The sequence below is a fragment of the Pangasianodon hypophthalmus genome, chromosome 17 (genome assembly GCF_027358585.1).
Source record: "Pangasianodon hypophthalmus isolate fPanHyp1 chromosome 17, fPanHyp1.pri, whole genome shotgun sequence".
Taxonomy (NCBI): Eukaryota; Metazoa; Chordata; class Actinopteri; order Siluriformes; family Pangasiidae; genus Pangasianodon; species Pangasianodon hypophthalmus.
In genome coordinates this window covers 16,737,567-16,752,109 of record NC_069726.1, presented here as the reverse complement: position 1 = coordinate 16,752,109, position 14,543 = coordinate 16,737,567, and the positions used below count along the sequence as shown (strand labels likewise).

The 14,543-nt window shown below is 37.7% G+C and overlaps 1 protein-coding gene across 2 annotated transcripts; it reads left to right on the top strand.

Annotated features, from left to right (window-relative positions):
- Positions 1–1,580: 1,580 nt before the first annotated feature.
- Positions 1,581–13,306, top strand: ca9 (carbonic anhydrase IX). Of its 2 annotated transcripts, none has more exons than XM_026941567.3 (12): positions 1,581–1,834; positions 5,935–5,967; positions 7,941–8,111; positions 8,220–8,362; positions 8,584–8,676; positions 9,595–9,661; positions 9,789–9,946; positions 10,198–10,324; positions 10,515–10,568; positions 12,212–12,226; positions 12,336–12,429; positions 12,645–13,306. In XM_026941567.3, exons 1-12 carry the CDS (start codon positions 1,717–1,719, stop codon positions 12,703–12,705), a joined length of 1,134 nt encoding a protein of 377 aa, XP_026797368.3. In that variant the 5' UTR covers positions 1,581–1,716; the 3' UTR covers positions 12,706–13,306. The 2 variants fall into 2 exon arrangements, with proteins under 2 accessions (XP_026797368.3, XP_026797367.3); XM_026941566.3 differs by having other exon boundaries at positions 1,582–1,834; positions 10,512–10,568.
- The last annotated feature ends 1,237 nt before the right edge of the window (positions 13,307–14,543 follow it).

Genomic DNA, 14,543 nt, shown 5'->3' with positions numbered 1-14,543 from the left:
AAGCCTAATAGACTACTTCATATCCGAATATAATGTATACAACACACACATTCATGCTTGTTCACAAATACTAAAGGAAAGTAAATGAGATCTAAAGGATGTAAGGAAGTTATTTGAAAGCCCCACTCCCAGAGCCCACAAAAAAAGTGCCTGCAGGCTGGGATCCTCTTGCCTTGACCTCTGAAACTAGCTAAAATATCTGCTGTTGCCAATTTCCTTCACTCACTATTTTGGGAAAGGGGCAGATGACTTGTGCCATCACCAAAGATGTAAAAGTAACGACAGCCAAAGACCACACTCATCAGATACATTATTTCTCTCTCACTCTCTCACTCTCTTTTGCTCTCCACTACAAGCAGAAACTAATAAGCACATCACATAACCCTGGAGCAAAGTATATGTTCACAAGAGTAAAGCGGGTGTGGATGGGCAATTCTAAGGAACTAAAGTGGATTGGGGTGGGGGTCAAGGATGTAAACCCACGTCTTTTTTGGAAGGACTGTTCCTTCAACTGTCATGCCAAATCTGCCCACAGGCTGAAATCTTCTTGCATGACCTCTGAAATACCTAGTGCTACCATTTTCTCCCTTCACTCATCTCCAAACAGGATGTAACAGTCAGTCATAGATCATAGATATTACAGAAACTATAAAAGTCAAATATATACGAATCTAATATTAGCACACACTTATTTTTTACAAGCAGAACAAACAAGCACATTGGGTTTATAATCCTGGAGACAAGTACATGTTCACATTGTTCTATCTAACAGTAAAAGTATTAGCTTAGGGGCAGAATGGGCAATATCTATGAGTCAAAGTGGACAGGCGGCTGAAGGATATAAAGATGATTTCTTTGGAAGTGGTGTTGCTGAAATTGTCATGACAAAACTTCCTACATAACTTCCTCTAAAATACATGAAATGCCTGGAGTTGCTGTTTTCTACCTTGATTCAGTCTTCTGAGAATGGAGAGAAGATAAAATGAAGATTTTTTTTTTAATAAAGGAAAGGACGATGTATTATTTACTGCCTTATTAGACAAGTTGTTACAGATACTAATAAAACTAAAAATGATTCGATTGTAAGAGGAGACACCTATTTTTGCCATTTTTACAAGCCCTCCACTGCAGACAGAACCCAGCATGCACACGGATTGCACAGTACTAGGACTAGGAGTATTGTTTTAAGAACTTTAAGGAGTATGGTAAATTTTAAGCGCATCAAGCATAAAGGGGAAAGGATGTGGAGTTTTTGGAAGGACTGACCTGTCCAGGGGCCAAAAAAGATATGGCATTCTGTGAACTCTTTGAACAAACAAAAGTCTAAAGCTCTTTTTTCTCAGCTCATAACACTAGACTGGACTTTGCTCAAGGCAAGGGGTGTGTGCGTGTGTGATGTGTGTGGTGTGTGAGAGTGAGATGCCAACCTTGCCAAAAGTTTAGGAAACTGAGAGATTAGATTAGTTGGTATTCAATCTTTCTTTAAAGGAACGTGAGCAAGAACAAGAGAGATTGAGAGATGTTCCAGGCTCCTGATTGGTGGCTTTCCTGAGGGCAGCCTTTAAAGCTCCACCCCAGGTGACAGACCTGCGAGTCATTGAAGCTGAGGCTTTGTGTGTGTATATAAAGTGTGAGTATATGTAAGTGTGTATGTGCCTGGCTGCGTGGGTATGAAGACTTTTTCTTACTAGTAAGAGGAGAAAAGCACACGTCAGCATGCTGTTAGAGCTCTTCATCACCCTCCTGCTCATCCACAGTCAGGTGCTGGGGGACACGAGTTCCTCTGAAGAAGACGAAAATGTGAGCAATGAACATGAGGATGAGCACAAAAAAAGTGAGTAAAATATACGAGTTACTTTGTTTTTAAATTGTAGGTTAACACTTATTCATGCAAATGCACAGCAACAGTCAAAAGAAACAAGGAGCATAAACCTGCAGGTACTGAATATTTAAGATAAGATTTAAGGCTCCTGTGAAGTTTTCTGGGAAGTACCTTATCCAAAGTGTGTAATGAAAATGTCATAGAGCATTTTATTTGCAATTGACATGTATTGCCTTTGCAGAGTGATCAGTAGAAAGGAGTGAGCTTCTGTTTGAGTGAATATAATATAATATATTTAGTCAATTATTATTTTTTTATGTTTTTTTTCACGTATGTGTTTAAGTCTGCAAATTTACAATTTGGCAAGAAATATCGCGCTTTATAAATTTCATGTTCAGATTTCCTTTTGTTTCTTGCCTGCTTTCAGTACTATGATGTAGCTGGGTGCCAGGTATATGCAGCTGAATATTTTGGTCAAATACCTTACACTTATAAGGAAACATTAATAATCAAATTTAATGTTTTATACATCTTGGAATTGAGTTTGTCACTTTCTGCTTCTCAGCAGTTTAGCAGTTCAGATTTCCTGTTTTAGAGAGTTTCTTTCCTCAGTATCATGATGTGGCAGAAATATTGTCTCAATTATGAGTTATCACTCATGAGCAAGTATTAATAAAGAGATCAAATCTCTTATCTTTTCAACATCTAGGAGTTGGGTTTACATCCTGCTGCTCCTCAACATTATGTGGTGTAGGATTTTTACCTGTTAACGTGATGCTTTTTTGTAGTCCTTATTCAGAATGAGATCAGTCTGACCAGCTCATCCAGGACATTCCTGGTGACGTTAGTAGCAGCTTGTGGTTTTAGAATGGCGAAACTCCCAGGACTACGTGCTGATGCCAACGTTCTCCTACCCTCATAAGGCTGAATAAAAAGTGGAAAACATGTGGGCAAAAGGTCTCATGCCCCCTTTCCCTCCTTTTACACTGAGCTGAGACTAGATTTACTGTTTGTCTGGTATTAAGCAGGTTCAGCATAAAATTTTCTTTCCACTGACCATCTTCTCCGAATTTATCCTAATGTCCTTCTGGACGATATTATATTTCTAAAACCCTGACTGTCAATGCACATCTTAGTGCATTATATTTCCATATTTATATATTTCCATATTTATATATTTCTTCCTAAAATGAATGTAGTTTAGTGTTAGACAGAAATTGTACACATCATTGGACTGGAAGATACATACGGCACATTTGAATATATTTCATTGCATCAGTGGTCATACAAAAGTAGAGCACAATGTTTTCATTTACTCCCAGGTTCCAAACTAAGAAGATTTCACAGAAAACTGCTGCCACCAGCATTTGCTTAATACAACAACAAACAAATATTTCCTTTGTACCTGCCAAGTCTGCTCTGAATTAATCCATTAAACACCTAAAAACAAGACCCCACTGTTTGGATTTTTTTTTTGTTTTTTTTTTTGAATAATCCATGAAGACTCAAATTTGGCATTTTAGCAAACAGTTTGAACTACACAATCAAAAAGAATAATTCGAAAATCAGACACACAGGGCTTTTTTTTTGCATCCATGCAATTGAGCTGAAATCTTAATACCAGTTTCCTAACTACTCCCACAAAATGAATCTGCCATTAGCTCACATAATCCATAGAAACCTGAAGCAGTAAACAGGTAACTTGTAAAGGGATAAACTTAAGGGTGTAGAGAAGCAATTTCCATTTTGTAGTCTAGTATTGTACTGTGTCTGGGATTATACAGTGATCATTCAGTATTACTACCCCATTGTGTATTATTATAAGGAAAAGTTTCACCTGAAGAGTAATATACAAAGGTTTCGCCCTTAGTCATAACTGTGAAGCAGTCTGATGATGGAGCTGGACCTCCTTATTAAGTTTTCTTCAATCCTAAAATAGCAGTCACAGAAACTTTATCCAAAAGATCTGGCCACATAGTCATTTTTCACTGAGCTGAGACAGTGCTAAGAAGAGCACAGTCTGTGCAAAGCATGATTAAATACTAATGCAGTTACTTATACCCTTACCTTACCTAATACACAATATTAATTGTATACCACAAACATACACAGACATTCCAAACCTAAGCCAGAAGGTTACTCAGTGAAAATCTCTGCATTATCATCTCTCGCCCAGCTGCTGGCTTTAAAAATGGGAAATCAATTAATTGATTAATTTGGTGTTGACTTTCCTAAATTGTGAATCTAACTAAACACCGGTGAGAGGTCATGTGTTTCCTCTAAACAAACAAGTCGGGTTTAAAGGTGTATCCCCAAACAACTGTTGAGATACTGGTGTAGCTTGACAGGCAAATATACTGTGGCCTGAATCAGTCAACTTTAGAGTACTCGCTCGATTTAACCTCTCTTTGTTATGTTTATACTGATTAGGAGTCCAAATTCTTCAGTTTTCATTCAACACAGTAAACATTACATGTAGTCGCAGTATGGAATACGCTGGTTAACCCCTTAATCTCCCAGGATCCTGTCAGTGCACAGATCCTCAGTCTCATAGCTATATCCCTACAACAGTTTTACTGCAGTTACTGAGTAACTCATAGTAGTTACACTTCCAAAATAAAGTTTTTTTCATTCATTCATTCATCTTCCAGGTGAGGGTCATGGTGGTTCAGGAGTCTATCCCGGGAACACTGGGTTCGAGGCAGAAACATACCCTGAATGAGAGAGCAGTCCATTGCAGGGCAACATGCACACACACATTCATACACTCATTCACACCTAGGGCCAATTTAGATTAGCCAGTTCACCTACTGCCATGTTGTGGGAGGTGGAAAGGAAATCTGAGACCTGAAGCAAACCAACATGGACATGGGAGAACCTGTGAAACTCCACACAGACTGTAACCTGAGCTCAGGATGGAACTGGGGACCGTGGAGCTGTGATCTCTGTGCACCACTATGCCACTGCAGATAAGGGTTCTGAGCTTCCTAAAGGTTTCTAACTGGAACTTTCTCTAAAACCTTCTGTCAGAGCCTGTAAAGATTTCCCAGAGGTATAAACTAAAGAACTTTTAAGAGTGTTAACAGTGATAGTTATTAAAATATTCAGAAGTTGTTCAACAGGTTTATGCTGTAACATTTCAAAAATGCCTCTAATTTTGTGAAATAATGATACATGATACATAGTGATACACAATGTTATCATCACCCAGACAAGACAAAAAAAATAGAGAAACCTTACTGTTAATGTTCCTACATCAATATTAATTAAAAATTAATAATGATAATGCCTGAGGTTATCTGATGGCAACTGACAATATTAGGCATTGTTTCTACATTTACGTTTTCAGTTCTTGATGACAGCAAAGCATTTCACACACACAAAAAAAAAAAACACCACCACCACCAACAATAATAATAATAAGGAATCATTACAGGCTAAACAGCAAAGAATCTTTCTGCCATGTGACCCATTCTTTTCCTATTCCTCTGTGATTCTTAAGTTGCAAACTAAAGAGCTGATCTCTGTAACTTCATCATGATCCACCATGTAACTTAACAATAGGTGCCTGGAGTCCTGATGACCATCAGTAAGTTGCCAAAGCTCTTTAAAATGGGCCCCATATAAGGCTCAGTCTTAGGAGCATAATGCCTGCATTCAGCCAGCTGGATGGAGGAAGGATTGTGCAAGTGAGCTGACATGAGAGAACGGAGAAGACATTTCCCTTAATGCGCCTGTACCTCATACTGACAGCATGTGAATCTAAATGCACTAGCTTTCACAGCCACCTGCTTGAGTTCGACAGCCTTTCTTTCTCAAGACTTTATCTGTTAAAAATGTCTGACTCACATCTTTCATATAGAATTTTTTTTCTTAGATTTATTATAGTATGATGTTATTAGAGTGTTGTTAGAGTGCATGTGCCGTAGTGTTGCAAATCAACCAAAAGGAAAATGTGTAACGAAGTACCAGGCTACCAGCTGCTTTCTGCAATGTGTTTTTGGTACTTATGAGCCAATACACCTTTACCAACCTGAACTACATCACCAACTTTCAACAATTTTGTGGCTACTGTTAATGTATTCTTGACCCACTTTCTTATCTCTTTACAGGTTCATCCCATAGCGATCACTGGGACTATCATAGTAAGTAAATAAATAATATATTACATTCCAAAGTGATATAATATGCTTGCAGGTTGTATCACAGAGATCCTTAACTCAGTCCCTAAGACCTTTAGCCAGCCCACCATGATTAATGAGTGTTAATTGCCTGACTCATGCGTGATAGCAGCTGAAAAAGAACAAACTGTTACCTCCTTGAACATATCAGGAAAGAGCTTCCTGCGGCCTTTCCTCCGTGAAGGCTGTTCACTTATCAACCAGTATTAATCAATATGTCAAGGCTGGCATGATCCTCAGTCCTGATAAGACTCGAAGGCGATGTTTATTCATGGAGCTCTTTGTTCAAACTCAATGTTCAATTTCATGTCTCTTAACCACCTGTGGTGGTGAGAATCATTTGGATACCTTCTTTGTATATGCGCCCAACAAAGTCATGAAGTCATGTATCTTTGCCTTTTTTTTCTCACCTTGTACACATATACAACCATCCACGGCTATCTTCATGGGGGCTTGTGACTAACTTGACCTCCAATGCTGACATCAGCCTCCTCTCTCCTGCTGCGATCCTTGTACTTTTTATACATTACAAGCATTTTTCTAGTGAAATGCTGTAGAACTTGATGGCACCTGCTAGCTTTGAGTTGTTTTTCTTAGATAACATTGTTATCATTATTAGCCATCAGGTACCACACTGTCTGCTAGTTATCTCTTTTACACAACATATATTTCTGCAAGGAGCAAGAGTTGCCTCTCCAATTCTGCAAGAGCCTGGTGTAGCATCTCCCCTGTTTGCTGGAGTTCCTTGAAGCAGCTCCTTAAAAGCCTATTGCAAGCTGCTGATCTGAAAAGTGTGCCTCTGCCTTTTTGCTAATGATTACTGCCAATAAACTCACCTTGCCAGACTCTGTGGTGACCTTGTGGTTGAAGCCAAGGTATATTACCCAATTTTATTAATCAGCTGATTGAGCTTGTAGCATTCCATCAAGGCAAGCCTGCAAAGCATTCCTCGTGCCCTTACATTCCTTGTGCCCTTACGTCCCTTACAGTATTATATAGACCTGACACTAGCCATCTGATTCCCAGACAAACTGTACATCTGCCATTGAGGAAAGACACAAGGGGTTCCCTTGTCTAAGCTAAGACTGGCCCAATGGGTGCTGGATGTCATCACCATGGCCTATGGATGGGCTGGACATCCAGCCCCTATCATAACTTACCACTCTATGAGGAGTGTCTTCTCCTCATGTGTATTGCAGCATCAGCAAGTCTGCACTCTTGCTACTTGGGCATCATTGTACACTTCCTCCAGGTTCTACAAGGTTAACATTACCCTGTCCAGTGTGGTGGGCAAATAGTGCATCATGCTCATTTCATGACTTTGTTAGAAGGTCTCAGCTGTGTGTCATGTGCGCAAACAGGTATCAAGGTGATTCTCACCATCCCTGGTGGTTATCTGGGGTTGCTGGAACCATGTTTACATATGTAACTAATGATTCAAACAAACATTAAAGTTTAGAGTAAGGACTGGCTCTAAAGCAAGTTTCCACTGAATAATAGTGATTGAAGTGATAACATGGTAGTTTATGACTAATGATCACATGCCAGTAATTTACTTTTACTGTAACACCATATAGGATTTTGTAAGGGATGCAAGTATAAAAGCATACAGCTTCACAACACCACATATTGGCATTAAGCATAACAAAGACATGTGGAAATTCAACATTTTGGCCATTGTTTATATTTTGACAGTTTAATGCAGACCAATTTATTCTGTACATTTAAAACTTATGACACTTAATCACATCTTAAGATATACATTAAGTATCAACACTTGCAATTTGGCATTAATGATTGAATACATAACTTCACCACTGTTATTTGTGATACATCCCATGACTTTTCTGACACTAACGTCCTCAGTTTTTCATGCCAAAGTTTTATAAGTAACCCAGTGACGCCACAAGGGCAATGATCACCATTTTTTCACACAGATCAGAGATCATGGCTGAGTGCTTTCACAGACTGTGGTGGAAAATCTCAGTCTCCTATTGACATTGTGACTAGAGAAGTCACCTATGATCCCAGGCTGCCTGCTATAAAACTAGATGGTTATGATTTAAGTGGTCACCCTGAACTGACACTGCAAAACAACGGTCACACTCGTAAGTCAGTTGGTTTGTTTAGCTCATATCTTGCAACATTGTATGAACTGGGTGTTGCTGTGGTACATATCATTGAGAAATGTGTGTGGCTTCTGTTTTGTCCATTAGTGCAGCTCCAGTTGCCCAACACCATGCGTATAGTAAAAGGATTTGACCAGGTCTACTTGGCAGCTCAGCTGCATTTCCACTGGGGGAACACGGAGGTTCCTGGTTCAGAGCACACCATTGATAATGTTCACTTCCCTGCTGAGGTTTGAACAGCCAACAGCCAACAATGTTTATAATATCCACTCACAGAACATATTTTTATGATTCTTCAAGGAAAAAAGCAACATAATGGCTGTTTATACTCAATTAAGCAGCGTTTACACTCCCTGTGTTGACCTTGAGGGTGCACAGCGCTACACATACCCAGTGCAATTCAGCACAGCAACATAACTATCATGATTTCTTACTTTTCTCTCCTTTCAAGATCCATGTGGTTCATTATAACTCAAAATATGCCAGCATCAAAGAGGCTGCAAGCAAACCAGATGGACTTGCTGTGTTAGGAGCCTTCATTGGGGTAAGACTAAATCCAAAGAAATCGTTCTTCATTCATACACTCAGAGAAAAATGAGTTCCATTAAGGGTTCTTTGGAGATGCTTCCTAAAATTGTGCTACTTGGTACGATCTGGGATAGGAAAAACTCTGTTATACAGTCGCTATGTAGAACCTTTATCATTTACTTCGTTTAGCTTTTGGATGCTTCTATCCAAAGCAACTTATAATTGAGACAAGATATAACTGAGCAAATGAGGGTTAAGGGACTTGCTCGAGGACCCAACTCCACTGAGCTACCACATAAGGGTTCCCTAAGTAAAAAAAAAAAAAAAAATGCAAGTAAAAAAAAATTGCAAAGCTACCAAATTTGATCTTTTCCTTTCTATTTCAAAATACATTTTTTCTAATGATGAGTTCCTCAAGTATTCTTTGTCTCCTAAATGGGCTGTACTTGGAACCCCATCTGAAAATGAAACCTGTGGTAACTTGCTTCAGAGTTGTAGACATAACCTATTTTTTGTAGACATAACCTATTTTTTACAAGATTTTATCATAGGTAAGGTTGTTGTTAGGCATGACATGAAGTAGAATGACTAAAAATCCCTTAAAAGTGATAAAATTTATTGTAATGTATACCTTTGAACATTCCTGATGAAACAATTCTTCCACCATGCAATCTGTTAACAGTAACCTTCAGTTACTAAGCATCATAACAGACTAAGATTAGGGGATTATATGGACAGAACAATAGCTTAAGTGGAACAGTTTTATTGGTTCAAAACCTGGTGCATTAATACAGAATTAAATTATTGTGATGTGGTCACAGGTGTATGTCTACATAAGGATTTTTACAACATATTTGATTTTAGATTTTTAGAACTGAAACTACTCATTTTATAAATTAACCTTATACAATATTCATTACACTTTCCATTACAGATTGGTCTTCATGAGAATGAAAATTATGAAAAAATCCTGTCTGTAATTAAAGATGTTAGCACTGAGGGTAAATATTCTTAAATTCCCACCTGCAAATGCTACAATATTAAAACATTTTACATCCATAATTCTCATATTTTGTATTGGTTTGAATATCAGGGTAAATTTGGTGTAACTTCTTATGGTCTTTACAGAGTCGGACACTAAGATCACCAGTTTTAATGTCCGTCACCTTCTGCCAGACAGTCTGGAGAAGTTTTACAGATACACTGGGTCTCTAACAACGCCACCATGTTACCAGTCAGTGAACTGGACTATGTTCAATGACACAATCACAGTCTCAAGGAAACAGGTCAGTTCTCTCACCTTTTAAAATCTTTAAGAGTGGCTAATGCACTGTTTGGGGCCCTGATAATCTCAAGTTTGTGTGTATCATGAAAACAACTGATACACTGTATAGACGGTTACATTATCAGGCTCTGTTTTTTTTTTTTTTTTTTATAGTACAGTGTGTCAAGGGTAATGCCTGATGAGCACCACATAAATAGTTTTTGTTATAATTGCTAAAAATGGTATAGGGTTACATATGCTTATTTAAAACAGCTTGCTGCTTTGGAGGAGACACTGAAAGCGGGACACAACCAGAGATTGTCCCAAAACTTCAGAACTCCACAAAATCTTTATGGAAGACAAGTCCTGGCCTCTTTCCTTACTTCACATACTGCAAATGGTGAGTGCTTCATTATAATCATTAGCTGGTTTGAAAATAGCAAAAACATTATGTAGAGGCAAATAATTTTATCTGTAACCATACACACACCTTCTCTAGCTGTTTAATGACATTTGAAAAAAAGCATTTGAAGCATATGCATTCACGTATACATGGGATCAACAATGTCTTTTCACATGTCCCAAAGCAGGTGGGTCATCTGAAACAAACACTTTCTCAAGAACTAGAGCAACTGGTACACAGGGTAAGTTTCTTAGTTGTAATGTTATTATATTGTAATAAAAATGCTCTTAGTAGACGGCATGGCCTTGTCTCTTGGATCTGTTCTGTATACATTATGCAACCTAAAACTATCTATCATTGGCCAATATTAGTCCACGAGAATTTACGCAGTACATACTGTAGTATTTTCCCTAACCTAAGCACAGTTTATCTCAATGTCACCGATTTGTTAAAGGTGAAGAAACACTCTAATGTTCAGAGTACTTCAGGAGTTCAAGCACAGAACTGGGAAACACTAACCTATTTAGCTATCACAAAATTTATGTAAAATGAAGGACAGGAGTGGGTGTGATAACTTATGAACACACTCTCCATTAGCACCATAACCCAGTGATGCGCAGTAGACCTGATACAGTGCTGCTACCTCTTCATCTAGTGCAGGGGTGTCCAAACTTTTTTCAGACCGAGTCAGATTAGACCACAACAAAATAACAGAGGGCCGGTCACCAAAATATTGTAGTGAATAATGAATTTAATTTTAGTGGAATAACGGCAGTAGGGTATCACCTGACGGCTGTAACTGTGATATTCATAAATGAGTGCTTCTTTTCAGGATCAATGACATTGACCACTTTAGTTAAGGACTCTTTCAGGAATTCCTGATAGGTTTTCCATGCTTAGTAGTTGAAAGTATCCAACTTGTTAGCTCTAGTCAAGTTCTGTACCACATTTGCTCTGATAAAAAGTTCCTTCTGCCAGGAAGCTTCCTGCTGCTATAGTTTTTCTGTCCTTTCATCCACTGAATATTTTTTTGCAATGCCAATTATTTGTTTCATAATGTCTCATCATATTAAATTCCTAAATTACCACAACAGGCTCTTGACTGCTGCTCAGGTGAAAGAAAAAAAAATTGCAACATGTTGGCCGGTGGGCCAGCTATCATACCTTCTTAGAGAGAAGTTGCAGGTCATTTAACATCTCTCTGCAGGCTGCATTTGGCCCTGGGGCTGGAGTTTGGATACCTCTGATCTAGTGGAATACACTTGCTCTAAAGCAGGGTTTTTAAATTTAATTGTGTATATTTTCATTTTACTTTCTGTTCCTGAACTTTCCACCAACAGACCACATTAGGTCTACGCTGATATTATTTATGTTTTTGAGGTTTAAACCCATTCAATTCAACAGGCCAAACAAATAAACAGGATAATAAATATAACCGACCCCATTTTGAGAACCACTGCACTAAAAGATCCACTGTGCCCATTTCAATTTTACAACTTTCAGTTACTATAATTAATGAGCACCATAGTGCTGAGTTGATGCTAAATTCTGTGAGTACGTGCCGGGCCGTGAGCACGTGCTGCGCCCTGAGCAGTCACTCACACTGGCAGACGTACACCATTGCAAATGTACAGCTGAGGGGATTGAAATAGATTATGTGTTGAGTACAGTTAAGAAGCTTCATTCACAACACTGTCAGTGGATGTTTGTTTTCATTCCTTGGACAGATACTCCAGACAAAACCACTTCTCATGCCATCATGTTGTACTGTAATGTGTATGACATTTTCTGAGAGCTGCCTGAATGAAAAAATGAGTTTTGACACATGATATTTTAAAGAGCTTGATATAGTTTATAAAATTGTAATTTTTTTTTTTTTAACAGACGGACTGACTAGAGGTATGTCATGACTCCAATAACAGCCTTCTTAATCTTAATTAAATCATTTTTTGTATTTCTGTATAATTATCAAAATCCTGTTTCTAAACGAATCCTTTCTGGCCTGCAGGTGATATCTTGGCCATTGCCTTTGGAGTCCTGTTTGCTCTGACTTTGCTCTTTTTCTCCATGTACGCTTATCGACAGCGGCAAAAGCATTCAAAGTGAGTAACACATACGTAAGTGCTGAGAACCAACCTGAGTTTGTTTATGTAGGAAAACTGGATGACCTTCATTTCTCATTTTCGCTCACCGTTTGAACTCAATATACTTTCATAATTTCATGATATAAATGTTCTAATACTGCACTTACTCACATTGCCACTGCAAAGAAAAACCAGACCACAGCTGAAAAAATAACATTTTCTTTTCCCCACAGATCTAACCCTGACTCCAGACAAAATGTTATTTATAAACCAGCAACCAAAGAAGACGTGTAGACCTGCCACGTTGTCCTTTGATGTCAGACAAAAAGGTCATATTTATACTGAAAAAGTTTTTGGAGTTGCAGTAAAGACACTGGTGAATGTTAAACAGAAAAACAGTATTTTAACTCCTTAAACTACTAGGATCCATTGATGGGTGCAGACTTACAATCCTTGCCTCTAACTACCACTTTTATTGTAGTTACTAAATAACATGATTTAAGATGAATAACAAATAAGTTGGAATATTAATGGGTTAAAAAGGAAACATCTTGACACTTGTGTGTGTTTTTTTTTTATTCAAAAAGGGAAGATTTAGTCTTCTTGTCTTACTGAGAAAACAGACCACTCTTCTGATGTTTTCCATTTTTGCTGTATATAAATGTATTTTATTGTTGTATAGTGAAATTTTGCACAAATCTTATCCATGACCTATTTATGACCATTTTCTACTTTCTTTGTGCCATGTTTAAATTAAGTGATACCCAATTATCTGGTATCAAACTGTTCATACTATTAATGGTCTATGATATGCACAAAAATAACTACTCAGAGAATCAATAACAATGTTTTATGTACATCGATCTATACAAATAAAATGTCTTCATGTTTCTAATGCCTGTGGTGAAATTAGCACCTAATTCAAGACAGATCTTACAGTGATGAGACACAAAAAATTAAAAGCACTGGGAGGGGAAAAAAAACATGAAACAAAGTATTGAGAAGTTTCCCACAGTCAAACAGGATGGCAGAGAATGGGATAAATGGACAAACTGTGACAACTGTTTAACTAAGCATGGTGACTGTGCAAAGTAGTCAGTATGTAATCACTGTAATGTGATGGCTGTTTGTGAATCATTCACTCCAGTTACAATGACAATGTCTATTCAACTGCAATCTGATAACATACACAGTTCGGACAAAGTTCATGCTCCTATGTGAACTGATCTGGCAACTTTATCATCAAAAAGTACATTAAAACCTCAAGCAGGAACTGTAAGCTGTTGATCTGCCACCTTATGATACTGCAACCAAAGACTCTTATACATGGCAAATACACTAATACATGACAGCAATGTTTATGGAGACGGTCTTCTTTAGACTACCCGTCTTGTATCTTTGGCCAAAAATAATTATTTGATGCCTGTAGGAATACCATAAATTTAGTCATAAAGATACAAATTAATTATCTTCCTATTTCCAGAACTAACGTGTTCAGTCTTGGGGAAATGACTTACATCTTAGATTAAAAACAGCTGTTGCAGAGTTTCCATCATTCCTAATAAGACCTCGGGGTGATGTCCATTTATTTACTACATAATTACACTCCTACTTATGTTTCCAGCTTTTACACACCAGCAATACTAATAGGGCAATCAGCACCGTTCTAATGACAATAGAAAAGAATAGTGAAGGTTAAAAATGTTTATTTTAAAAAAAAAAAAAAAAAAAAAAAAAAACACTATTGAAAAGAGTGCACAACTTGTTTCCAGATTGCACAGTCAAGTCAGGAGTCAGGTGACCGAAATGTGATCAGATCCCTGTGCAAAATCCAGCAAGCAAACATAAATCTGATCAAACTTTAACTTTGTTCTTTGTTAATGGCTGTTTTATGATTTGCAATTTAAATAAAACTGAGTGCTTCTTACAGGAAATGGTGACAACCTACCTTGTTTGACTGATCTGAAGCCTTATTTTGCCATCAACTGGCTAAATATTCACAGTCCATTAAACACTGAAACACACCTATCTGGTATGTTAACTCAAACATGTGTGGGTGTTTATATTAGCTCACTAACTCATTAATTTTCTGAAATGCATTTGTAAAAGTTAACATGGATATTAACTCATAG

Coding starts and splice junctions, on each gene's coding strand:
- ca9 (XM_026941566.3), top strand. CDS start 1,717: ATGCTGTTAGAGCTCTTCATCACCCTCCTGCTCATCCACAGTCAGGTG. Junction 8,112..8,219: donor GCAAAACAACGGTCACACTC/GTAAGTCAGTTG, acceptor TTTGTCCATTAG/TGCAGCTCCAGTTGCCCAAC. Junction 9,662..9,788: donor TAAAGATGTTAGCACTGAGG/GTAAATATTCTT, acceptor TGGTCTTTACAG/AGTCGGACACTAAGATCACC.